Source organism: Molothrus ater, chromosome 4, assembly GCF_012460135.2.
Source record: "Molothrus ater isolate BHLD 08-10-18 breed brown headed cowbird chromosome 4, BPBGC_Mater_1.1, whole genome shotgun sequence".
Lineage (NCBI taxonomy): Eukaryota > Metazoa > Chordata > Aves > Passeriformes > Icteridae > Molothrus > Molothrus ater.
This window is the reverse complement of record NC_050481.2, coordinates 50,404,146-50,430,645: the sequence shown is the minus strand read 5'-3', so window position 1 is coordinate 50,430,645 and position 26,500 is coordinate 50,404,146. Positions and strand designations below refer to the sequence as shown.

The 26,500-nt window shown below is 38.6% G+C and overlaps 1 protein-coding gene across 1 annotated transcript in view; it reads left to right on the top strand.

Moving 5' to 3' along the window:
- NWD2 (NACHT and WD repeat domain containing 2) overlaps positions 1 to 25,502 on the top strand; it is a 51,788-nt gene extending 26,286 nt beyond the window's left edge. The window contains exons 4-7 of the mRNA XM_036381864.2: positions 15,163 to 15,366; positions 17,331 to 17,475; positions 17,775 to 18,364; positions 19,862 to 25,502. Of these exons, the coding sequence (XP_036237757.1) occupies positions 15,163 to 15,366; positions 17,331 to 17,475; positions 17,775 to 18,364; positions 19,862 to 23,794 (4,872 nt within the window). The 3' untranslated portion in view covers positions 23,795 to 25,502. The remainder of the gene's footprint in view (positions 1 to 15,162; positions 15,367 to 17,330; positions 17,476 to 17,774; positions 18,365 to 19,861) is intronic.
- Positions 25,503 to 26,500: the final 998 nt, after the last annotated feature.

The following is a 26,500-nucleotide window of genomic DNA, read 5'->3' as shown; positions in this document are numbered from 1 at the left end:
GGATCTTTAATGATCAGTCCTCATAGCAAGATGGGTATGACTGTACTTCTATCACAACAGAATTATTGACAACTTGTTTAAGGAGTCCACAGTTAATTAATTCTTGGTACTTCTCACACATGCATTATTAGCTGGCCTAGAAAGACTTACAAAAAAGCAGCAGCAGCAAAGAACTATCTGCTCTGATCAGCATTTGCTCTTTCATGTCACAAACCCAGGACAATTTAGTATGGCAGGTATTAGAGACTGGAAGTCAGTGACAACCTGAGGAGGCTCTGAGTGTGTGATATCACAGAATCACTAGGTTGGAAGAGACATTCAAGATCATTGAGTCCAACCCATGCCCTAACACCTCAACTAAACCATGGCACTGAGGGCCACATCCAGTCTTTGTTCAAACACATCCAGGGATGGTGACTCCACCACCTCCCCAGGCAGACCATTCCAGTACTTGATCACCCTTTGTATAAAAATCTTTTTCCTAATATCCAACCTATATTTCCCTTGGTGCAGCCAAGGACACAGCAGAACATGACTGTCTCCTCCTGTGTCCTTCTGTCAGGTGTTGCCTGGAGAAAGAGACCAATCCCCACCTGACTAAAACCCCCTTTCAGGAAGTTGTAGAGAGTGATAAGGTCCTCTCTGATATACTGATGTGCAACTGATTGTTCTCTCCATGATCACTTGCTAGACTTCAATGCAAAACAGTCTTAACACCATGCTTTCTATCCCAAATTTTCTTTTCTATACTATATTTGCCAAGAAAATACTTTACAAAAGCTACAAAGTTTTTCTCATTTGTGTCTAAACATAGCTAAGTCAACTCTAAATCTTAGTCTTGTCATAATAAGCAGAGAAAAAACTGCAAGTCCTTGATTATTTTTTTAAGTGAAGAATGTTAAAGATTTTGTGAACTGAATCCAGTGGGATGGAAAGGATACAAAACACTGCCTGCTGTGAGGGCTGGAGATCACATCTCTCCATGCCAAAGATCAGACAAGCATGTGTCATTCTGTACTTCTATCACACCCTTACAACCATCTCTCTGGCTCTTATTCATTCACCTGGTTGCCTCACTTTCTGGAGAACAAAGGCTTCACCATAAGAACCCAGCATCTGGAGTACAGAGTCTGGGCTGGGTTTGATGCTGTCATGACACTATTTTTCACAAGCACGCAGTGGCCCAGATCTCTAGAGAGTTTGGGTAGCTTTCATCTTGTGTGACTATATTTAGTTTTCTGGGTTTATTTTTCTACTTTCTATCTTCCCTTTGATGAAAAAACTAGAGTTGGAACAGAAGGGCATGGAGGTTTTCATGTGGCAACACCCAGTGTCCTTAGACATGATTTGTAAAATCTCTGATAGTGAAGGAAACCTTGTCACATAGTATTGCTGCATATTTTAGCAGCTCAGAGTCTTGAAGCTTTTAAAAACTGCCTGCCTGATATTGTTACTAAAGAAATCAAGCTGAATCAGAATTTTTAAACAGAATGAAACAGTTAGCAAAGAGGTTGCAGTGAGCCAATGACTTCAATGTTTATTTCAGGTTTTCCAAGTATGGGCCAAAGTAGTAGCACTCCCAGTGACTAGACTGGCAAAACCAGAGAAATCTGTTTATGCACATTTATTTTTCTCTCTGTTGTACCATAGTAAGATGAGGCTTATTTCATTTACAACAAAAATTGGAGATGATTCTATTGCAGCAAGCATAATTATTTTTAATTTATAGTAACATAATGAAAAATTGACTTTGGCACTGCAGGCTTTGGGCAACCTGCCATTTCTTGAGAAAGTTCTATAAAATGTACCACTTCTTTTCAGCTGGTGGGGTTTTTTGGGTTTTTTTTTTTGTTGGCTTGGTTTGTTGTTTTTGGGTTTTTTTAGTTATCAATTACCACTTTTTGAATTGAGACACAGATCTGGGATTAAATGGAACTATTCAGAATTAACTACTTGATATATACTGATTTTAGAAAGTGTTTTTTTATGGCAATTTTTGCCTGCATTGTAATATTGGATGGAGAGAAAATGAAATTCAGTCCTTAAATTAGTGCAGTGAATAAGTTGGAAGTCCCAAGCTTTTCTCCAAATATGAAACAATATAATCAAAATTAACACATAAGCACAAGGAGGAGACTGTTCTGATAAAAATACAAAACTAATTTCCTGTGACTTTGGGAATGTACAGTTCTTCTCTTAACTGCTGCCTAACCTCTACTAATACTTGATTCAGTTAAGGGAGAGGGAAGTTGTTTGGATTTTGGTTAAGCTGGGGTTATTTGTTAGGTTGTGGGTTTTGTTTGTGGTTTTTTCTGCTGTATAAAATCAGTGCCTATTATATTTTCATTTAAATGATTTAAATATTCACAGTTTTACTCTAGGTAAATACATACCATGCTATTTTTGATCTACAGAATAATTTATGAAGACTCATTTATGAGTGGAAAATACTTTTCATACAAATTTTCTGGAGATTTCTTGTCTTAGGAATCTACATGGGAAGACTGAAATGCAGTATATTTATTAAATTGTGAACTGCTTAAACTCTATATTACACAACAATACCAAAGAAAAAACTGATTTAGTGCATCACTGGAACCTTTACATTTACATACATCCTGAAAATTATAACACATAGGTGCTTTTCCATCTGCCTGAACTGCTGTCCTTGCATGACTATGTCCTGAAAGACTGTAAAATGAAAAAGATAAATGGAAATTAAAGGTCAGTCTGTTACCTGTAAAGGTTTGCTCAATTAATGCTTGGGATTGTGCAAACCTTAAAGGTTATCTCCACCTATCATTTAAAACATCTGGGCCAAAGAATATTAAAAACATTCTCAATGTACTCTGAACAGCAACTGGAATTTACATTAGCCCTCTCAAATTGCCAGCAGCTTGTTCTTAATCTGAACCTGTTCATGGCATCCATAACCAGTTCTCTTCCTTGTTTGCTGGTGGAGAGCAGGTGACCACTCAGAGATACGAGAATCACCAAACACTTTGAATTGGGTCTCACCACGTCCTCAAGAGTTGTAACAAAGGTAACCTGAGCTCTTGCATCAGGCTTTGTGATTTCACTCGTCTGCTGAGGTACCCAGAGAGTATTTCTGAAGCTCCTCTTTCCACAGACCTATTGGGGATGTATAAAAGCTCTTTTCTGCACTTTCAGTCCAGGGCAAGGGCAGGAGGAAGCAACTGACAGGCCTGAATTCAGGAGCAACGCAGGAATCCTTCCTGAACACTTCCTAGGGAAGCATAACACTCTTTCAACTTCCACAGACCTAAAGAATCTAGCATTATAAATTTGGAATTTCAGTAGGATTTTAAAAGAATATTAGCAATTTATGATATTTGGCATGTCCTTAAATCACGCTGAAATTGAAGAGGAAGTATGGTAAATTATGGACTGGACTGTTTCAACTGTTTGTGTCTTTGTGTTCTTCAGTACAATACATGCTTTAATTGTTCCAGGAAATATATTGCTGCTGTCTCTCTTCTTAGTACAAATGGTTGATAATTAATTTTGAGTGCATTCCAGATCAGAGAAAATTCCAAATTATATTATTACTGCTCTGCTGGATCTCATCAACTCCAGTTTCAGTTCTGGTGTTACTCTAAGGTTAATTCCTAATGTAAAAACTAAGTACACACAAGGTCTGGAATGCTTAAGTTATATTTTGCTTTTGCTTTCCTGGGAAATTCTCCACACACTTTAAGTTAGGGAGGCAAAAGTCAGGCAAATGTATCTATACTAAAACATCCAGTTCAGGGGGTTTGCTGAGGACCCAGTGCTTTGGGGAATTCAGCAGAAGTTATCTGTGCTTGGGCATTTCAGTATTTCATTTTCCCCCAGGACACAGCTCTATTTATTTTTATATATTTGTTTTTAAGTGAATGAAGATACATATGTGAAGCCAGACATGGCAGAACAGTCCACTTCTTCCAGTAAAGTAAATTCCAAGAAAGAAATATCAAATTATTACTTTTCTTCTCTCTCTGCATCTGATTTTAAAACCATCTAAGTAAGAAACTCCCTCTAATATAAGCAGGTTTGGGGTCATATCAGGAATGGCTCCATAGGACTTCTTGGCATTGATCTGGAGTAAAGTACATGTCTGCAGATATTAATCCTGTTTTAGATGGACTTGGCCAACAGGAAAGATTCTTCTGTAAATAATGAAAGTAGAGCTTTGTGTATTTTGAAACCCTTCAAAACAAAGTGATCAATTTTAAAGACAAAATACACAGCTTTCCCCCCAGCAAACTTTGCTCTTCTTTCACAGCCTCCAGACTAAAAGGCAAAGGATGTCTATCCCTTTCCCTATAGTTTGGCTCTGAACAACACATACACACAGAAAGTAAAATCAAGCATGAGCTGATATTACATGATTAAGCTATTGTAAGTGAATTCCTTCATTTGCTTTAGGGATGGGAATGTATTTTCCTGATTCTCTAAATCTTAAATACTTAACTTAAAATGTATTTTAAGATTCTCTAAATCTTAAATACTTAACTGTTTTTGATACTTGGCCCATTGGAAACAGGTACTAGATTGATCAGACAGCTTTTCCATGTAACACAGAAACTGCATGGGTTTTTGTGTAGTCTAAAAATAACTTGCATTTTCAGTCAGAAGACTGCACATATTTTATGCTAAGCCATTGTACTTCTTTTTCTTGACATAAATACAATTTCTGGTGCTGCGTTCCAGAAAGGTTAAGTATTATATTTAATATGAATGACCACATTAGCCAGAATACGATTAACATGAAGTCATATTTCCATCATTCTATGTAATGTGTAGAGGAAGAAATAGGCTGCATGAGATTTATGCAATTTATTTTCTCATGACCCTCAAGAACTTTAGCAAACCATCTTCTGAGGTAGTACTGTAATCAGTTAAACGCAATGATCTGCCCTGCAAATAAATCTGTAGGTCAAAAATCCAGCATCAGCTATTCTGCAGAAATGAGAGAGATGGAGGGGATTCTAAACCTTCAATGCTATTTCTGTGTAGAGAAACAGCATACTTTACAATATTTAGCAGGCAGCTGGTAAGTTCAAAGAGAGATATTAATAGTGCTGCTAGCACCTAGCATATATTAAATTAAATCTGAGGTCTTCTAAGCTGGGTACTAAATATAAATGTCAATATTTCATTTTCTTATTTTCTTTATGGGTCTCTTTTGTCTAAAGAAGTCTGATCCACTGCATAGTAACATACATTTTATCAACTAACACATGTTACTCACAGAGTAACTTTTTATTTCATTCCACCTTGAAAAAATGAAGCACAGAATATTTGCTTAGAAAACTGGGGAGACTGCAATTATTGTGAGTAAATTACATGTTCTTTTCTTGTTATCTCTTTTGCATAGTACAGAAATTACTTTAATGCTTGAAACGGTTTTAAAATGCTTTAGTATACCAGTGCTGCTCATGGCTGGAAACACAGTTCACCAGCTGGCCACAGGCTTTGGCAGTCTGTATCCTGTGCCTCTCAGCCACACAAGTGCATGGCACAGGCAAGGCAGTGTTTTCATTCAGTTGAGTGGCATATATGTATTTTTGCCATGTTCTTTTCATTTCCGTGGACATCTGCTGCAGAATTTTTAAAATTTGGCTAATGATCTGACCCATTACCTTCAGGCAGTACTTAACATTCACTGTTTGTATGCTTACCATTAATTGTAAGTCAAATAACCTACTGTGTAAAAATTAGTGTTAGAAAAGTCATGAAGATATCCCAATAGAAAGGCACTATTTAATTTTTAGCTCGATCTAAGCTCTTTGCCTCACCATTTAACAATAAATACCATCCCAAAATGGGAATGCAGAAACTAAGATACCTTTTTGATAAATAAAAGAAAGAGCATATTTTATAGAAAATAAAAGATACGGCCCCTTCTTGCATACAAAGTATTCCAAAGAGGGCAGTAAGAATGTGGAAGAGTGCCAGCTTTTGACTCCAGGGTTTGGGGCCCAGAAGCCAGTGCCCTGTCGTCCCAGGGACTCCACTAATAGGTCAGAGTATCTTCCTCCTTTCTGACTCCATGATATCTGTGTCCCTGGGTACTCAGGGGGGCACATTAAACAGCAGTAGGAGGAGAAGCTTTTCCCCGTTAGCCGCTCTTTGCTTGTGAGATGCAAGACAGGGTTTCAAATCACAATTCTTTCTGGCTTAGATGACTGTTGTGATTATTTTACAAAGCAAGGAAGGTTACACCACTATGCCCTCCTCTAAAAGACAGTATTGATCTCCTTGCTGTTTCCAACAAAGGTGCATTCCTCATTCTCTGTAAAGGCAGTGATTTCCACAGACAAGGTTATTGACTTCAGTCTGGGCTATGTGCAGCAGTCTTTTAGTAAACCTAACCCTTTTGATTTGTTTTTCTACCCAGTTCCACTCTTGTCAAGTGTTACAGGACCTGTCAGAGAGTTGCCAGAAATCTGGACTGTGGTAGGAATTACCCGCAAGGTCCTGAGCTTTATGTGAAAGGAAAATGTACATGCCTGTCAAGAAATCTCCCATGCAATTTCAAAAATATAGCAAAGTGAGAATAACACATTTGTTTGGAGGAGAATCAGAGTGAGCACCTGAGCACCTCAGATCTTTAGGCAGAGGCAGGCAAAATCTCCAGTTCTTCCTCTATGCTATCTTTATTCACTGACCTCTTCCCTATTTATAACTTTTTTGACTGATTTTCTCACCTGCATCTATTCTCAGGCTGATCAAAGACCCAGCAAGAATAAGCAGTGAAGGAAAAGGCAACAAAATTAATTCGGTGCTGCATGATCCTGTAGAAGACAGGGAGATTGTGGAGAAAGACCATTGACACTTTCTCAGCCAGGAGAGAGTTCTGATGAAGCAGACTGTATCAAGGAAGTAGGTCATGAATTTCTTCTGAGGAAGCACATTCACTCTGTATGATAGACTGGTAGCTCCTACACACTATGTCCTGAGAAATTACTCATCCTTATTTCATCCCTACCACTAGGGAAAGCTTTGAGATTTAAAAATACTGCACTATGGGCAAAGTTCGGAGTTGAGGGAATTGGCTCATTTATAGCCAGGTTTTGCCACTCTAGTTTTCTGAAAGACAGGTCAAGCATCAAGCAACTTCACCATCATTTTCTTCTTTTCTACACCTTTTATGTCAGGAACTGTACTCACAGCAAAACACTTCAGCACTTGCACCTCATCCTTCCAGTCCCAGTTGCAGTCAGTTTTCTTACAAGGTGGTTCAACAATCCTTTTTCTTTCTCATTTAACTGAAACCAAAACCTGTCTTGAGTTTCTGAAACTGATATAGTCCCCCCAGGCTGCTCCTGCAATGCCTCCAGGGAAAAAGGGAAAACAGAAATTAGGGCATGCTTCAGTGAAATAACACACTGCAATATTTCTCAAGCCAGGGAACATAAATATATATATCCGGGCAGGGGGAAGAACAATTCTCAGTACAGAAACGTCTTTATTATGCCTTCAGTTTCCTATTCACTTCAGCAACTTCAATTAAAAATTGTATTTCTTGTGTTTTCTACAGTCAGCTGAAGTTCTAAAATTAATTCTATTTATTCACAGCTTCAACCTATCTCCATAGGTTGAAGCAAATGAAATGAAAAAGCAAATGAAAATGTTTGATGCTGCCTATGGTCTCATTTTTCCCTTAAAAACTAAAAAGGACAAACAGTGTAAAATAACAGTTCCATCACTGCTGATACATAAATACACATTCTTTGCATATCAAAATAGAAATACTCAAAATAAAAGGCTTCTTTTGCAAGCTATCACTGTCCTCATTTTATGGATAGATGGTCTGAGTCAGTGACAAAAGTATCAGGAACTTAAAAGTTTCCATACTGAGATGTAGTAAAAGTAGGAAAGAGGCTTTAGGAGATCTGCGGCAGCTCTAATGTTCTTTCTGATTAGCTGTACTGCCTTACAGATCTTGGCAGAGAAGAAAAATGCTGCTCTAAAAGACACTTTGACCTGTACATCCCAGAAGTCACAGATTATGACATTTTTGTGTTTTTTTCATATTTTTAATTTCTAGTGGTAGTATTTTTGAGAGACTTAATACCAGTGCAACATAACTTTTCTCCTTTGATTGGGAAGAAGAGCCATCAAATGTATTTATTTATTTGGAGGACATTCTCCCTGTGTTTCTATCATGAGGTCTTTACACTGTACCTCATTGCAGCTAGAAGTTCAATAAAAAGGAGTAGAGGCAGTTATTTTCAGGACATTTCCTGGGCACCAGCTACTCTGGAACTCCAGCTTCCTAAAACTTGGCTTCATTTAGCATAGTATTACAGCTTTCTTCACCTTGGTTTCAGTTTCTGGTACAATAGCTTGAAGTTTGCCCTAACAAGCAATTAACATGTATATTCCATTGAGATAAATTGAAGTAAACATACTTTTCTGGCTTTAGATCTGATGATTCACTATTGTTTAGCCATTAGCATTTCTGCTTTGAATTTGAAATAAGTTGGCTATTGTTCCCTTAAGTTATAAAAAAATAATAAAGTAGGACATTTTTTTTTTTTTGCTTTTTGGTAGCAAATTCTTGGTTTCAAGGCCTGGCAGGCAAGGACCCAGCTAATCGTGTTATTTTAATTTTCTTTTTTTTCCAAAAAACATGTCTGGCTGGACCTGCATATTTTATATCACATAAGTGATTTCTACAGGATACTGTTAGAACAGAGTTATCATATACCTGCAAGAAACCAGAAAGAGCTATTGTTGTACTAAACTTCTGAGGATGGGATGTTAAATAAAAGGCCCTTAAAAACTGGTATCCTGACCATTTGTTTCAGATTTTCAAGATGTGGTTTACTGTGTATTTGGTTATATCAGCTAATGCCACATTTCTGCAGGCAAGGAGGGTAAACATGCTGACATGTTACCGTTCTGTGTGCCTTCCTGAACTTGAAAGGCTTCCTGGGCAGGTTTGCACGTGCAAATGTACTGTCTGACCACCTCCAAATTCAATATGAAAGACAAGACATGGAATGTAACCAGCATGCATGTAAAAAGTAAGATTTTAAAACAATGGAGCATTTCTTGTAGTGATGCTGAAATGATTCTGTCTCCATACATACAAATATAGCAACTGAAAGAAATTGAGGGGTACTGTAATCCGATTACAGTAAGTATGCTTTTTAGAAAAAATATTTTTATTAAATCTGAGGTCTTTTAAGCCTGGTGCTAAATATAAATGTCAATACTTCACTTACTTTTTTTTCTTTATGTGTCTCTTTTGTCTAAAGAAGTCTGATCCACTGCATAGTAACATACATTTTACCAGCCAACGTGTGTGTGACATCCCAGTAAGCAGTAGAGAAAAAAACGTATTTGTCTGAGAAAAAATGGCTATTTGACTGAAATGTATAGCTTTAAAGAGTAAAAAAAGGTTTTATTTCATAAGAAAGATTTTACTACAAAAGGGAGGAAGCCTTGAAGCAAAGGCTGAGGGTGCAGGGAGTTAGGTCTCTAACCCCAGGATAAACAGAAGGCAATGAATAGTAAGTGACCATAGGGGAGAGAGGGATCTAGAGGACTTTGTAGCCCTTGTTAGTCGTGCAAACTGTGGAAAGATAGCATTCATATTTCTGTTGCAGCTAATACTCAGTTGCTAATGTTCAATGCTATGAGATTGCTTGCACAGAAAGGAGCTGCAGTAGCAGGGCCTTTGATGAGTGACTGTGAGCCAATCATTCACTCTCTGAGGCCTGATGAGTGGGGTTTATGCCTGGTGACCACAGACTTGTCCTTCTTCCACTTCAGGGGAGGTTTTGAAACTGGGCTTTTGCACCATGGATGTGCTTTGTTATTTCATGCCTTGCTCCAGGTGGTTGCCCTGTCCCCTGCTGAGGCATGGCATGATCCAGACTGCAATCCACAGCTCTCCTGGGAATGGTAGAAGGACACCTCTGGACATCAGTAGGACCAGCCTTTCCCAACCCCTGACAACAGATGAACTTAATACCCCCCAAGGTGTTTTAAAAGCACTTAAATCCCTCCAAATCTCAGCCCACAGTGTGCAGCATTGAGCACCTCTTCAATAATGTGAGATACTCATTCTCCTAGTGGAGCTGTTCCTCTTTGTATAAGTGATCTTAGTCTAAGCTTATATTAATCGAGCAGGCTGAAATGTGAGTCACTCAGGATGTCATCACAAGGGGTCAGGGCTTTCCTCCTTCAGTAGTGAGCAGTTTCTGTAAGAAGGACAAAGCTGAAAATTAGGAAAAAACAGCTTCCACTATGTGGTTATGACTAACCATTGCAGACCTGTCCCAGCTCTGAGTCCCGGCCTAGCCGTAATTCCCTGCGCTTAATTCCTGTGCCGCATGGGGACAGTAATACTTGTAATTTCTCATGGATCTTGCTAAACCAAATTGGTTAAGGAGTGCTTAGCCCTGTACACAAGGAAGTATATTAAGTTTAAAAATTAGCTGTGGTTAGATTTGATTCCTTCAAAGATAATTTCTTGAATGCTTATGCTTCAAAAAGCTGGCAATCCAGGACTGCTATGAGAAGAGACAGAGAGGCCATAGGTATGCACTTCAGTGTCACATCTTCACAAAGACCAAGACAAAGGACTGGTTCCAAGTAATTCAGCAAAAGGTCATTGGATCAGATCTCTGTTGGCGAAATGGCAAAAAAAAGTGTTGCTCTTAAGCTGTCAAGTACCTGAAACCACTCCATAAAACATTACAAATCTGACTTCTCAAATGGCTTCATTTGCAGATGTCAATATATAATTTCATTAAAAAAGATTAATTAAACCAATCAGTAATTAATATAATTTGCTGTTATTTGACAGCTGTTTTTTATTAAAATTACCACCAAATATCTTAGCTGTAACTAACCATATCTAAAATTTCAGCTTGTTCTTCTTTAAGATAATGTATGGCATCAGAATTCATTTATATTTTAGTGATGATGTCTGAACTAATCATACGACACGCCATGTGAATCCCTCATACCTCAAGATCAAATCTAAATCTTCTTTGTGTCCTCCTTTTGGTCATTATTGTGACTGCACCTATAATTTCAATCTCCTTCCACACCAAGAATATTAGAATGAAAAATACTTCCCACTGTACAGACAGTAGTTTTTTAACCTTCATTTAATAGTGATTTCAGCCTCAACAAAGCACTCCTGATGGGAACAACAGTGGATGCAGCTCTGAGCAGCCTTGTCTGTTGGAAGGTGTCCCTGCCCAAGGCTGCAGACTTGGCAGTAGATCATCTTTGAGGTCCCTCCCAACCTAACCCACTCTGTGATTCTGTGAAATCTAACAAGGCTGCTGCTGAGGCTGCTCTGTGCTAATTCTGGAAAGTTTTGTTAGACACAAATGGTTGCTGAGGGTTTTATACATTTGTCAGCCTGGTCGTTTTATACAGTTCAATCACCTTCAATCTCATGAGTTTTAATTTGTTGTTTTACTATTAGAGGAAAATGACTCATCAGGTGGGAGATTTTGGTTCACGAGCCTGCATATAAAACTGTCTATTGATAGTGAACACAGTGTAAACATTATAGTTCCCTTTAAAAATAATTCCCTATAATATTCATCAAAAGGCTGCAATGTTATCATAAATTGAAGTTTTGGGTTCTTACTGTTGAGTACTATAATATACTTCAAAAGGATCTGAAATAGTGGTAATTCTTGTTTACAGACTAAGTATGAAGCAACATGAAGACTGTGAGAAATTCTGTTTACTTTCAATCCTGTTGCTTAATTTTTCTTCATTTTTCTAAGAAGAAATCTATATTTACCTGAATGTATAGGGAAATGGAGATGGGGCAGATATTTCCAGAGGCTGCTGCAAGCCTCTGACACAGATGCAGTTCAGACACTGAAGCTCCTGAAGGAAAAGTGAAGTTCAGAGCTTCTCATTGAGGCCTCTAAGGTTGGAGTGGCTTTGTGGTACCCTGATAGATTACATTGATACAGATAGATAGGAATTTAACCAGAATGACACCAAAAGAGTGAAGGGAAGGAGGTACTTCCAAGCCTCTCCTCTAACATGGGAAGATGCAGTTTTCATAGCCTGTGCCTGCAAACGCACCCATCCTAAGGCTGTCATGCAGCCTTAGAAACAAATAGTGGATAAAAATTCCAGCAAATACATATAGTCTGTTTATAGCCCTTAGTATTTTTTTTTTTATTTACTAGGGCCACTGCTGATGGAAAACATGCAGTGCATCTAGAGAAGGGGCATTTGGGTGAAGTAACTGTTCCCCAGGAACCTGGTGTGTTTATTTGGTGTAACCCAGCATTTGAGCATTTCTCAGTAGAAAACAGCTGCACTTGCTCAGCATGCCTCCTGCTCCCAGCCTGGGCTGTGATACCACAGTCCTTCAGAAAACCAGTGCTAGTCACTTCTGTACTCTCCAGTAAAACAAAGGGTTTTGTTTCAATGCCTCCATTAAAGGACCAGTAAAACTGGGCTGAGGCTGGTTGAGGCTGGTCTGAAGTTATCAGAAAACAAAGGAGTGACTCCATTAAGAGTTTTCTACCTCATAAAATTTTCTACCAGAATACTATTCAAATGATTACACTGACTCAGGTATTAATACCAGAACTTCAGGTAACTTCTGTGGAACACAGCTGCAGTGCAGTGCCTGGGATGACCCTGCTCTAAATGATACACCTGCTCAGCACTGTATTTAGTTTGCTGGGTTTGCTGGATCATGTCAAAGTTCTTTTTTATTGTGTTTTGCTCAAGTAGTCAGGAGGATAATCCCTAATACAAGATTATTTACATAATGTCTTTTGCAATGACAGATGAGAGGTATAAAAAAAGTCTTGTCTTTTCATTTTAAAGTAAAACCAGTCATTATTTAACTATAGTACAGTGAAGAGAGAACAGCATAACCTGTACCAGAGAAGCAGAAAAGTACACAGAATAATTCCAAAACAAATTTAGTTGATTAAATGCAGTGCATTAAAATCAGACATAATAATGTTGACATTTTAGTATTGTTAATGAAGGGTCCAGTTATTGATCTTTGCTGAGGGAACTGTCTATTGAATCCACTAGACTTATATTAGAAAAAGTGGGGCCTAATGAATTCTAAGTAATAATTTCTAAACAAGGTAAAAGCTCCTCTGAGACAAATTTGAGATTTCTATGTCAACCTGAATGTGAAGAGGCTTTCCAATTCACCATGATATAAGTTATTAACCTCACTTGAATGAAGAAGGAAAATAATACTATATTTTGTTTAACCTCTGCAGCTTCAGAGTTCCAAAATTACAGGGCTCTATGAATAGATCAGAACAGTAAAAGCTTTGAAATTTTCCCCATCTATCTCATTATTTGAAGCAGCCTAGCCCTCTCTGAAGGGAGCTACTAGCTGGAATGATCACAAAACAAAAATAAATTTAGATTATAGAAATACTGGATCATTTTATTTCATTAAATTAATTATTATATAATTCTAGTTGCTGAACACATTTATTCTGTTCTCATGACTCCTTGATGTGTGCCCTGAATGGAGCTATGGTGGGGTCTGAATGGCAGCCAGACAAACTCATCTTTCCCCTAAAGCTCTCTACTGGAGAAGCTTCTTTAAGGACTTGGATGCTGTGACTTGTCAGAAACTGGATCCTGGACTGTATGAACTATCACAATTCCTACATTCCTTTGCTCCTCCTGAGCAGTGGGCAGACACTGACTTGTTCCTGTCCACCAGCTGTTTGCCAGTGCTCCTCTGTGGAGGGTGCCAAGTGCTTGCCATCAGAGCCAGCATGGTAGTTCATGAGTTCTCCCTAGTCTGCTCCAGGCAGAACTCAGCCAGGTCGGTTTGCACAATGTCAGGTGTGGTCTGAGCTGACTGGTTTTCCCTGGAAGGATTAGGAAGTGTTGGTGCACTGCTCTGATGTCTGCTCTGGGGCTGCAGCATCTGCCATGGTGAGCCACTGGAGTGCTGTGTGCCAGCATAGCTGGGCTCAGCAAAGTGTCCTGCTGCTTCCTGCTTTTATAATCAGTGAAGCAGACTTCATCATCATCAGTTATTGATTTTCAGGGTGTTCTTCTGCTGGAAGAGTTTAAAACAGCTTCTCATTATGACAAGTGGTTTAAAAATAATGAATATTTAGATATTATTTACAAACATGCTCACCTACATTTTTAGGGCACTACTATATTTGCATTAGCATTACTTTACCAAGAGATCTTTCTGATTCAAATCAGGATTATGATACTGTTGGTTCCTCTCCACATTAAGTACTCCTTCTCATTAACACGAGATCTTTGACGAATAAATTTAAAATGAGGAAAGAATTTTTTAAAATCACATTTTAAATTAAGCAAGAATTCTCACTGACTTCTGTGGACCAAGTCTTTAAGGCAGAATTGATCTAACGGTCACAAGTTTGAAAAAATTGTTAAAAGATTGCACTAATTTCCTATAATACTATTGTTTATGAAGTTGTAGGACATTAAAATCATATTTTCACAAAATGTTTGAAGACAGTAAACTACAGAAATAAATTTATTTTAAAAGAGTATATTTAGAGCACCACAACCAGTATTTTAATCCTCATTTTTTAAGGAAAATGTCTCCTGTGCCCCAGTTTAAGAACTGACTTCCACAAACCTCTTGGGTTTGATCAATTTCTACTCAGTATTTGCTTCTTCCTTGCCCCACTGTTCATTCAGTGGACAGTTACTGGGGCAAAGACAACAAGAATAGAGGACAGCAAAGCAGCTTGTGGTTCTGCAACACTGATCCTTGCTGGTATAAGCCACAGTGTCAATTTGCTTTTACATGTGAGGATAATCTCAACCTGTGACTAATGGAACTCAATACTACATGAGTCAATACTGTGCTAAGTATATTGGGTATTTTTTAATTATTTCTTTTTAATGCCTTCTTTTTAGTACTAAAAATACTAGTAGTATTTTTATACTAGTGAGTACCATGAGAGACAATGCATCTACTTGAAATTTTTGAAGTTATCATAGTAAAATATAGCTCAGTACAGTACCCTTAACAGTAATTCCTGTCACACAGTATCTGTTTCCCTTCCTAGTAATTTCAAAGTCATTACCAGACTTACTTTTAGGAAATTCAGATCCTGAGGATGCTTTTTGCATAATGAAAAAGAAAAATTTAATTCCTGCTTTTCTGTAACTACATAGGGCCTATTGGGAGAGAAGTATGGGAACATCCGAATACCAGGGGAAGTTGAGTCAGCAGAATTTGAAATGATCCTGGATGCTGCTGTAGAGGCCAAGCTAGAGACAAGGATTTTAGAAGAGTGGTACTGCAGGGATGAGAACGCTGTGCCACCAGCATATTACCTCAGACCAAAATCAGAAATGCTGAAGAACTACCAGAATACGGTAAGTCACAGTCTCCTGCTCACGAAATTTTTCTCAATCCTTTACAGTGACAGGCAGTCCCCAAGGCCAGGCACTTGCTGTTGTCTTTGAATTAGGTCCTACAGCCCTGTCCACACCTGAACAACTGCTGCTGTAGTGCTCCTTTCCTGTACACGGGGAAAGAGCAGCTGCAAAACACCTAGGAGCACAACTCCTGCATTGATGTGCTCTCTAGATAAAGCAAGTGAACTTGGGTCATCTGTGCCCTGTCAGGGCTGGTGGGACAGTTGTACAGATGTCCCTTCCCTGATGTTGTAACATGGAGAACTCAGGTTCTTCTGCCTTTTACTGTGCATATGCTAGATTTCAATGAACAGGACTTGCAGAGGAAATACACATTTTCCCTTCTATCCCCATAGAAGAAAACCTGTCAAACAAGTGCTTAGCACTGCCCCGAGTCAGGTATTGTGGAAGGGACTAACAGCGGGCCTGTTAGCTAAAGGAGCGAGAAGAAGTTGAGAAGTAAGAAGAAGCTGATAAGGAGCTCTCTCTAAGGCTGTAACCAAGGAGACTGAGAGAAGAAAGATAAGAGAACCTTGCAGCTGGATGAAGTATTTGTAGAAAGTTAGTTGAAGTCACTATAACTTTTCACCAATAGTATTATGCTGACTTATTGTGGCCAATAGTTAGGGTAGAAGAAGCATAAACAATTGGAAAGTGTATAAAAGTCAGCCATGCTCAATAATAAAGAGTTGCCAACTGAGACTGCTTGTGGTCTCTGCTTTGTGTCGTGACCGCCTTGACAGTGACAAGGTATCATACTTTTAACTTATTAACTGTATTATAACATAAGATTTTTTTCAACACTGTTAATTATAATTTTTAAAGCAGGCATTTGTCTTTAATTGATGATAAAAACTGTATCTATTGCTCAGGGCTCAGTTCTACCCTCCTACACATCCAGTATCTACCTAAGGACATATTTTAGTGTACAAAAACTGAAGTCCTTAAAAGAGTTTTCACTTCATTTTGAGTGTATATTATATTATTGGGGGCTTTTGTTCTTAAATCTTTGTACTTTTCCTGAAGCTACTGACTAACATAGGACTAAATAAAAAGATGTTCATAACTTAAATGACTTAATATTCATAACTTAAAAAGGATGTTCACAATTTAAAGCTATAATGTAGATGTAACATAACTTAAAGATGTAACACAGAGTTGCATCTCATAAACTTATAGAAAGTAATAAAAAGATACTCAGCTCTGTCAAGAAAGAGTTGCTAGGGAATTTATCCTGGAGCTTCCACGAAATCCTGGAGACTCCAAGAAAACTGGAGACCCCTGAAATATTTCACCAGCAGTAAATGAAACTTAGCTGCTTTAGAGAAAGCACCAGCATGGCATTTGCAAGATACCATCTGAAAGGATTAGTGAATTTATATTAGAGTTCCTCTCTGATGACAGTTAAGATTAGTGTTACTATAGCAATGAATGTGAGTGATCATAATGTCACAGGTAATCCTGTATTTTTAAATATGGTAGGTAATAGAAGGCACTTAATTATAGGTTCCAGGAACCCCATTTTCAGTTTTGAGATCCAAGTTTGAATTTTTATCATTATTACATCTCATTAAAGGAGCAATAATTTTAGTAGTATTGCTGCTGCTTTATTATTATTTCAGGCTTAGTTCTCAAAACCCTCTTTCTATAAAGGTGTTATTGGCCCTATTCTTGAAAAATATTGCATTAGCTGCCTATACTAGGGATTTAGAAAATACTCAAAGGAGCTAACTCTTAGAATTCTAAAATGGAATGCAATATGAATATCTGCAGTATGAAATGTTTATCTTTTATTGATTTTTGTTAGTGTATGTGTTTCTCTGTTACAATGTTATTTTTGGCCTTGAATATTAGAGTTCTACTTTCTGAAGTTGTACATGTATGTATTACACCTACTTTTTAACAATGGATATTTTTAAAAGATGGAATCTTCTTCAAATTCTATGAATGAGAACAAATGGCAAGATATATCAGAAGAGATTAAGAAGATTTTTAAGACTGCTGTGAAATTGCTGTATGAGAAAGGAAAAATGAAACACAGCCAGGCAAAGAGATATCTTTCCTCTGGTAAGGTCCACACTAACAATTTCTATGTATTCATTTATTGTCTGCTCTGTCAACCTTTCCACAAACATGAAAATATATTTCTGTTGGCATTTCTCATATAATTAAAGGGGGGGAAAAGGTTTGTTGTGCTTGCTTGAGACTAAAACCCATACAAAAGCACTCAGCAAATTCTCTGTGTTTGTTTTTTCTGTTTTTACAGAGAACAAATGCAATCGAGTCTGCCTGTTGGGGGTGGGGCACGTTCTTGAACTGTTTATAAAGAAAACTTGACAGAGACTGTGTTCTCTTTTTATCCACAGCTATTGAAGATGAACTTGATTTTGCCTTGGGTAAACAAACACCAGCTTTCCTAAAGAAGTGTGTTTGCTACATCCGGAAAATTGCCAACATTGAGCGTTTTGTTAAAATTCCAGAGATGGGAAAATACATGGATGTGGTCCATAAAGCTGGGAAGTTCCTACGAGATCCTGAAGCCCATGAGAAACTGATCAAGCTCAGGGATGAATTCATTCCTACCATTGTCGCATCGTCCAATCTGAGAGTGTACACCTCTGTCACCCACTGTGACATGAAACTGGGTTACTCCCAAGAAGTGGAGAGCCATTACATTGAAGGACTTGGCAAGCAGTTCTATGAAGACATGATTGACATAATCCAAGCTACAGTGCAGCAGAATTTTGACACAGAGACAGACGTGCTGTACGATGAAGTTCTTCAACACTCATCGCTGTGTAAAACGTACTCCACTTTTTATGAATATAGATGTGAGGCATTAAACATCGTTCACAAATATGTTTTACCAAGAAAAATAGGACACATTAACCCTCTTATCATATATGGAGGACCATGCACAGGAAAGACTCTTCTGTTAGCTGAAGCAGCGAAGAAGGTAAATAAGTATCTTACATCCTAAGGTCATGTTGAGAGCACTACTATGTGTAAAGGCCACTTAATTTAATTCTTTCTTTTTTCAACAGATCTATCAGCCCTCAATACAGAAAATAAAAATAATAACATGTATATTTGCCATATTATTGTACACATGTGCAGAAAAATATTACCTTTCAATGATAACCTATCTGTATCATGTGCTTAGCCAAAACAAATATAGTTTATTAAAGCTCTTAGAAATCTAATCTAATATTCTGAATTAACATAATTTAGAATGATCTCTTTCCTTCTTGTTCCTCTGAGGCCCTGTGAATCCACAACCATCTAAACATCTTATTCTGGTTTTAGTCTTAAACACAAATGCAGTACATCTTTCCAAGTCATACCATCTCATGTTCTCATAAGAAACTATTCCAGAATTATTCTAATACACTGGCTACAAATCGACATGCAATAAGCTGCAAAAATACCCATACTTACTTATCTGGAATAAGCTGTTTAAGTCATTGAGCTGAGTACTACAGGGAAATGAATGAAACACTTTGTGCAAGGCAGGACAAGATGCAGAACAAGACAAAGCTGGCATCACCAGACCTAATTCTGCAGATGACAGTCACAACTGCGTGATCCGCCAGGGTGGTCAGAGAATTTAGCATAGTGAGCTGGGAAAAAGCCATATCAGCCAGAAGGAAATGAAGAAAGGAACAATACTGTTTAAAACCCCTGTCTCTACTTCCTCTGGAGTCACATTAGCTGCACATATGAAACTGGGAGTTGCAACTCAAGATCTCATTTCATATCTGAGTACATAAGTCAGCCTAGAGAGTCTGGTACTGCTTTTCTTTTAAAATAGTATAAAATACATAAAGTGAGGTGGAGAGATGTAGAACTGAGTGTGTTAGCCTGCACAGACTGGGAAGATTTAAAGAAGTTACATTCCTCACTAGCTTGGAGTGCTCTAACCAAGAAAACTTTAGGAGACAGACACTTTTTCTTTTTTGTGGCAGTGTTTTAGAGTAGAAGTCACAGGTACACCAGGGCAAAGTAGTTCTATGGGCCAGGGATCTGTACTCTGATCCGTGTCCTCTAGAGACATGTCTTTTTACTCAGTCAGAATCAATGCTAAACAGGTTTAGGTGGTAGGCTGGTGTGGCAGACCAAGGATGACATTGTGTAGTGTCTAAGGAAGTCTATTTACAAGAGACTCTATCTACACACTTTCAGAGGTGAGACACAGATTTTGTGAAGAGTACCCCAGGATTTATGGAATACATTCTAGTCATGTCCCCTTTGATGTAAGCCTTTTTGTGCTAAACACAGATGATACATGATTTGAATTTTATTCAGTGCACCCGCCTTGAACTCTGCCAGTGAGAGCATTTCTATTCAACCAGTAATATTTTTAAATGTTTATTCATATGTAGACTATTACTATTCATAAACTGTGTTACTGTGCTTCATTGAGATATAAACTAAATTATGGTCTATATTCTAGGCCTATTCCTGGTTGCAAGAAGAGATGGGACCAGATTCTGACCCCGTGGTAGTTATAAGATTTTTGGGCTCTACTGAAACAAGTACAGATCTGAAGAATATACTTCAAAGCATTTGTGAACAGCTAGCAGTCAACTATCGCTGCCTCGTACAAAGTTACCCAAAAAAGATTCATGACCTTCGGGACTTGTTCATAAATCTCTTGAATGAGTCTTCATTTCACAGGCCACTGGTGATTATATTTGATGCTTTAGAACAGCTAACAGATAGTGATGATGGTAGAAAGCTCTGGTGGCTTCCCATTCACCTTCCACGTTCAGTACGGATAATTTTGTCAACACTGCCAAACAAGCATGGGATCCTGCAAAAACTGAGGTGCCTTATTCATGAAGAAAGCAACTACATTGAGTTGACTGCAAGGGACAGAAAGATGTGCAGTCAAGTACTGAAACATCAGCTGCTGCGAGTTAAAAGGAAAGTAACATCAGGGCAACAAATCTATGTCAATGAGGCATTCTCCAAGTGCACACTGCCTATGTTTGTGAACTTAACCTTCAGAGAGGTCAGGCACTGGAGATCTCACAAGGATGTGGATGAGTCCTCCCTCTGTGTTACTGTCCATGAAAGCATAGAGCAGTTGTTTTGGTCGCTGGAAAACAAGTGTGGGTCAAGACTATTGTCAAGAGCACTTGGCTACATCACTATGTCCAAATCTGGCCTGAGTGAAATGGAACTGGAGGATATTTTAGCCCTTGACAACAGTGTTATGTGTGAACTGAATGAGAGAGTCAGAGAGAGTAACCCATTGAGAATTCCATATATATACATTGCAAGACTTAAGGAGGGCTTACAGGGGTATTTAATAGAGCGACAGGTGAAAAATGTAACACTGCTTCTTTGGGCAAATAGGCACTTGCAACTAATTGCCCAGAAATTGTACCTGCACAATGAAGAAGACTTGCGTGAAATGCACACAGTCATGGCAGAGTATTTCCTTGGTGTTTGGTCAGGTGGACGAAGAAAACCTTTTTACAGCAATGACCAATATCTGAGTGGTTGTCCTGACCACGCCAGTAGAGGCCTGAACGAGGATGAAAAGCACTGCGTGGATCAGGCGGCTTTTGACCGGCAGGCTCCAGATCAGCCTTGGGTCTTTCAGTGTAACCCATTGGAACCTGATATCTTTTTTATTAATCACAGAAAAATGACAGAGCTTATTCATCACTTAACAAGATGTGGAAGAACTGATGACCTTCTGTACGGAGTGATCATGAACTTCAGCTGGCTGTACACCATGATTAGAATAGGGCAGTTTGATAAAGCACTTTCTGACATAGAGCTAGCTTACACTTACTCTCAAGAAAAGGAGCTGAAATTTCTGGCCAGTACCCTCCGCAGTATAAAGTTCAAAGTAGTAAAATACCCAGGTTCACTCTCGGCTGAATTGCAGCAGAGACTTCTCCCAGTAGTAAGTTCATTGCCCAAACTCAGACATCTCCTCCTAGAATGTGACAAGGATGGACCCAAGTACTGCTCTATCGTCCCTTTGCATTCCTCCATGGATGTGACTTACAGCCCCGAGCGCCTGCCGCTGTCATCCAGCTGCATGCATGTCACTGAGATTCTGCCTACATTTAATCCCAGCACAATTATTGCTGCATTAGAAAATGGCTCCATTAGCACTTGGGATGTAGAAACCCGCCAGTTACTTAGGCAAATTACAACAGCTCCATCTGTTATCTTAGGGATGAAGCTTTCTAGTGATGAAAAGTATCTTGTAGTAGCTACAACAAACAACACTCTGTTGGTATATGATAACATAAATTCCTGTCTTCTTTCTGAGGTGGAAATTAAGGGGTCAAAACACTGTGGAATTGCAGGGGACTCCAGTTTTATAAATGGATTTACATTATCGGTCAACCATGCGCTTGCTTGGCTGGAGGCCAGTAAAGATGTTACTGTAATAGATCTGCTTTACGGTTGGCCTCTCTATCACTTCCACTGCTGGTACGAAGTGACCTGTGTGCAGTGCTCTCCAGATGGAGTTTATGCATTCTGCGGGCAGTATTTGAACACCGCAACCATTTTCCACTTGGGCAGTGGAGAGAAGCTGACCACTGTGACCTCTGAATTTTCAAGTGGATTTGTGAAATTCCTTCTCATTTTAGACACAGCCCAAGAAATGGTGATGGTGGACAGTGAGGGTAGCCTCTCGGTTTGGAATACAGAGGAAATTGCAAAACCCCAGCTTACAGATGACTTTGACTGCAGAAGAGAAGACAGTGAAGTTGTCAGCATAGAGCTTTCTGAAGACCAAAGTGCAATTTTAATTTGTAAGGCTCTCAGCATTGAACTTCTTGACACACGTGTGTGGAAGGTGGCTGAAAAGTTTAGAGCTAAACACAACGAGCGCTTTATATCTGCCGTGTTGTCCAAAAATGGCAACTGTATAATTGCTTCAATGGAAAATACCTCAGCCATTTTTGTTTGGAGAAGAGATACTGGACAGTGTATGGCAAGCTTACAGGAAATCTCAGGAACTATAGTCAGGCTAATTAAATCAAATCATCATAACATGCTGCTATCCTTATCCACCAGTGGTGTCCTTTCTATCTGGGATATAGACATCATAACTGCTATGTCCAATATTGACAAATCTGGCAAACCCATCCAAAGACTGGTGTTGCCAGCCAGAGGTGAATTAATATACACGTTGGATGGATCAGATTCTGTCCATAAGTGGAACTTCAGCACTGGATTTATTGAAGCTGTGTTCAAGCATGAAGGTATTGTTGAAAACTGTGTGCTGACGTCTTCTGGAGAGATAATGGTTACATCAGATGACAAATGCAGCCAGTATGTATGGCACACGGTCAGTGGTGAAAATATCTTTCGCATTAATGGACAAAAAATCTCAGAGCTAATGATTACTCATAATGATCAGTTTGTAGTCTCTCTCTGTGAGCAAAATGCATCCAGAGTTTGGCGACTGGCTACAGGACATAGGGTTTGCAATATTTTAGTTGCCTTACAGAATGCATTTATTACAACTGCAAATACATTTGTGGTTGGAATGGCAAAGAACAAAGTTTTGGCAGTTAGTCTCTGGACAGGCAGTATAACAAAGAAGTTTTGCTGTGATGATGGTGCAAGCATTGTGGATATTAAGTTGATACCAGACTGCCCAGATATTATAGTATTTATAACATCTACTGAAAGTGTGAACATCTGGAGCCTAACAGAGGAAGTCATCTGCAGACGTGTACAATTGCCTACCAATTTCTTAAAAAAATTGGAAGACTTTGAAATATCTCCAAACGGGAAGCTAGGAATTATAACCCGTGGTGATGAGAACATCAATGTGCTTGATCTACACAGCGGAAAACTCCGCGTGGTTCACGCTCCAGGTGTCATCTGGCGGCAGAGGCTGTCTCGTGACGGCCGCTACCTGGTGTACATTTGTTGTCGTGGGGAAGAAGATGACGACAATGGTGCAGTCTCTAGTTTAATTGTAATGAGGCTAGCAGATGGCAAAAACATCGGTGCCTGCTCTCTTTATAAAACTCCCACTTTTCTTGCACTCTCACAGAGACATTTAAACATTATTATTGGATTTGATGATGGAAGTATAGGTACTTACACTGTAGTGGATCGAGTTGATGCTGCACTGAAAATCAAAATTGCTACTTCAAACAGTCGTCAGATTTTCAACAACGCAACACAAGTGATTAGGCCAAAGTGTCACAATTATAGTTTCAAAGTGACTGCAGACTGCATTTGGAGGGAATCAACAGAAGTATTTGCAAGGGATAGCCCCATTACAGTTACAGAGGCTGAGGTGAGTGAAGCAACACCAACCAAAAGACACAGCTACTGCTATGAGAAAGTGTGCTCAGCCATAGATTGCAGACACAGTTTTGCATCTGACAACTGAGCAACCACCTGGGCAAGCTTATCTGAGTAGTACACGTGCTTAGGTATGTCTTCTGAATTCATGTAAAAATCAGTGTGTTTCTCGGAAGACAGATAGAAACAGCAGAGGGCAGACCAGCTGTTTTTTCCTGTCTTACATTTCTGTAAACATAAGAGCAAACATAAAGCAAATGGGCTGCAGGGTTTTTTTTTAATTTCGGAATACAAGGTTTAGTCCAGAATTTCACCAGGGCCTTGATTAAAAATTTCTAGCAATACTATCAAAATTGTTATGCTATTACAGAAGTTAGGTGATTCTATCTGTGGTTGACAGACTGTTTTAACTAGAGCCAAAACTCTAAGTGATTGGTGAGAAGTCAGACCACTATTTTATATTCCAAGTCACCTAGATGGGTCTATAGCTAACAGTCAACTTTATACCCACTTGCAAAAATGTGTTCTTCTGCTTGATGGTGCAATGACAAGATGTCACCTGCCAACCTGGAACACTTGATACATTCCATCATCATTTTAAAAATATCTACTTTTATTTTTCTTTTTAATTGGGTTTAATCTTTGGGCTGAAAGGAGTAAGTGCCAGTCAGCTGCTAACATGTCAGCACGTGAGGCAACAAGTATTTGTTCACCTCAATGAACAGAATGAGAGCTTTTTTTTAAAATTGCATGCAGGGATTTCAGGTTTCTGTATTGTGATAAAAATTATAAAAGTCTTGAATTCTAAAGGAAGTATAGGGATTGGGGTTTTATTTTTGGTTTGGGGAAATGTTTTGTCTTCATAGTGTGTATTAGTACAGATTGTAACGAAAACTTTTCAAAGAGAAGGAGCATTACTGATGAACACTTAAGGACATTAATTTCTTATGTTAAAATATTGCTGTCCATTTTGTTGTAAGAAAGTCTAAAGTATCTCCTCTGTCTCCAAAGTAATCCTGGTAGTTTTCAGACATGCCATGTATTAGTCCTTATGACATTTGCCTTAGTATTGTTTCTCTTCTTTCCCATGATAAATACCGATCAAATGACCAAACACTCTGAGACTGTTTGTGTACCTGCTGAAATATTCCACTAAATGTAAAGGCTGTCAACAGGTCCCTTCTTAGTCCAGTTTGTAATGGATTTTTCTTACTCTCACATGCATACAACCTTCACTTTCTGCTTTAGAAACTACTCTGAGCCTTTTGTACAGTTTTACCAGTTTCAAGGCAGAAATTGTGAAATAATGAAAAATGCTGTAAAAAAATTTACATTTTCCTAAGTAAATATACTGGACAAGATCTGAAAGCGTAAGAAAATTTTCCCCTACTTACATATCTTAAAGATGGCATACCCATGGAAATATTTTCAAATTATTTAAACAGAATAATCTTATTTTTTAAATCAGAATTCCATACTACAAATTTCCAAGAAATGAATGCTAAGCTAGAACTTAATGTAGTGTGTGAATGTTCAATGTACAAGCCAATATAGTATATTAAGTGACTTGAATGATTTTTCCTAACTGGTTTGCAACTAATAGATCATATTGAATGTTTTTATGTAAACTTTGTATTGTTGGGAGAACCTACCCAATCAGAGATTTATATTTTCATAAATGTCAAATTTAGTTAAATTTTGTTACAGAGTTGTTAAATTAGAAATCTATTGCAGTCTTCAAACAAATATACAGTCTTGTGTATGCATTGTTTGTACTAATAAACTGTGGAAGCAGACTTGTGTGTCCCTTAATTTTGTGGAAATTCCACTCTGACAGAGGGACATGTGGCCTTTGCAGCCTCCTTTGGCCTGTACATAAATAATTTTTAAGGACGGTATTGATAAGGAAAAATTCCAGTGTTTCTCCCATTGCAGCTAACTAAATCAAGCATTCAAAATACAATGAGATTTGCCAAAAAAAACCCCACCCTTCTTAGACGATGTTTATGACTGGATTGCATACTGACAGTATGCAAATCAACAGACATGAAGGCTTTTGTGACCAAGCCAATAAAAAGCACAAAAAAAGGGACCTGAAACCCCACTCCAGTTCAGACCTGTGAAGCTATGGGAAGAGGCACCACAGTTCCCAGGATCCTGTCCCAAAAGAGGCAGCTTCCACCTTCTTTCAAACACGGTGCATGACTTGTGCATTTTGGCCATGAACTCCCTGTCCATAACTCGTGTAATATTGGGAAGTTAGTTCTTTTATTATCTTGGAAGGGTAAAATGCATCCTCTGTCTGCCAGGAGAGTGGCTGATTTGGGGTTAGTAATGGAGTATAATGTAATCACAGAACCACAGAATATTCTGAGTTGGAAGGGACCCCCAGGGATCATCAAGTCCAACTCTTAGCCTTGCACAGGACACCCCCAAGAATCACACCTTGTGCCTAACCTATCTCATTCATTCAGCTTGCCAGCTTTCTGAATCAATTTCTCAGGGGTCAGACTCCTCACATTGAGCCTATACAGCAGACACAGGGTTCTGAGTGGCTCCAGGCTGCTGATACTTGCTACTGCAAGAGTGACTGCTCCACAGCCCTTCACAAATCTGTCCCCAAGTATGTGTATCCAGTGGTACTGAGACAAAGTACTTTCTCCAATAATAAGCCATCCAAATACCAAGTGCTGTTCTACCCCTACATAGGAATAGTGCAATTTACTTTTTGTTAAGAAGCACTGTTTGCATCTCTAGAACAAAACTTTCATTTATCATTTAGATAAAGTGCATC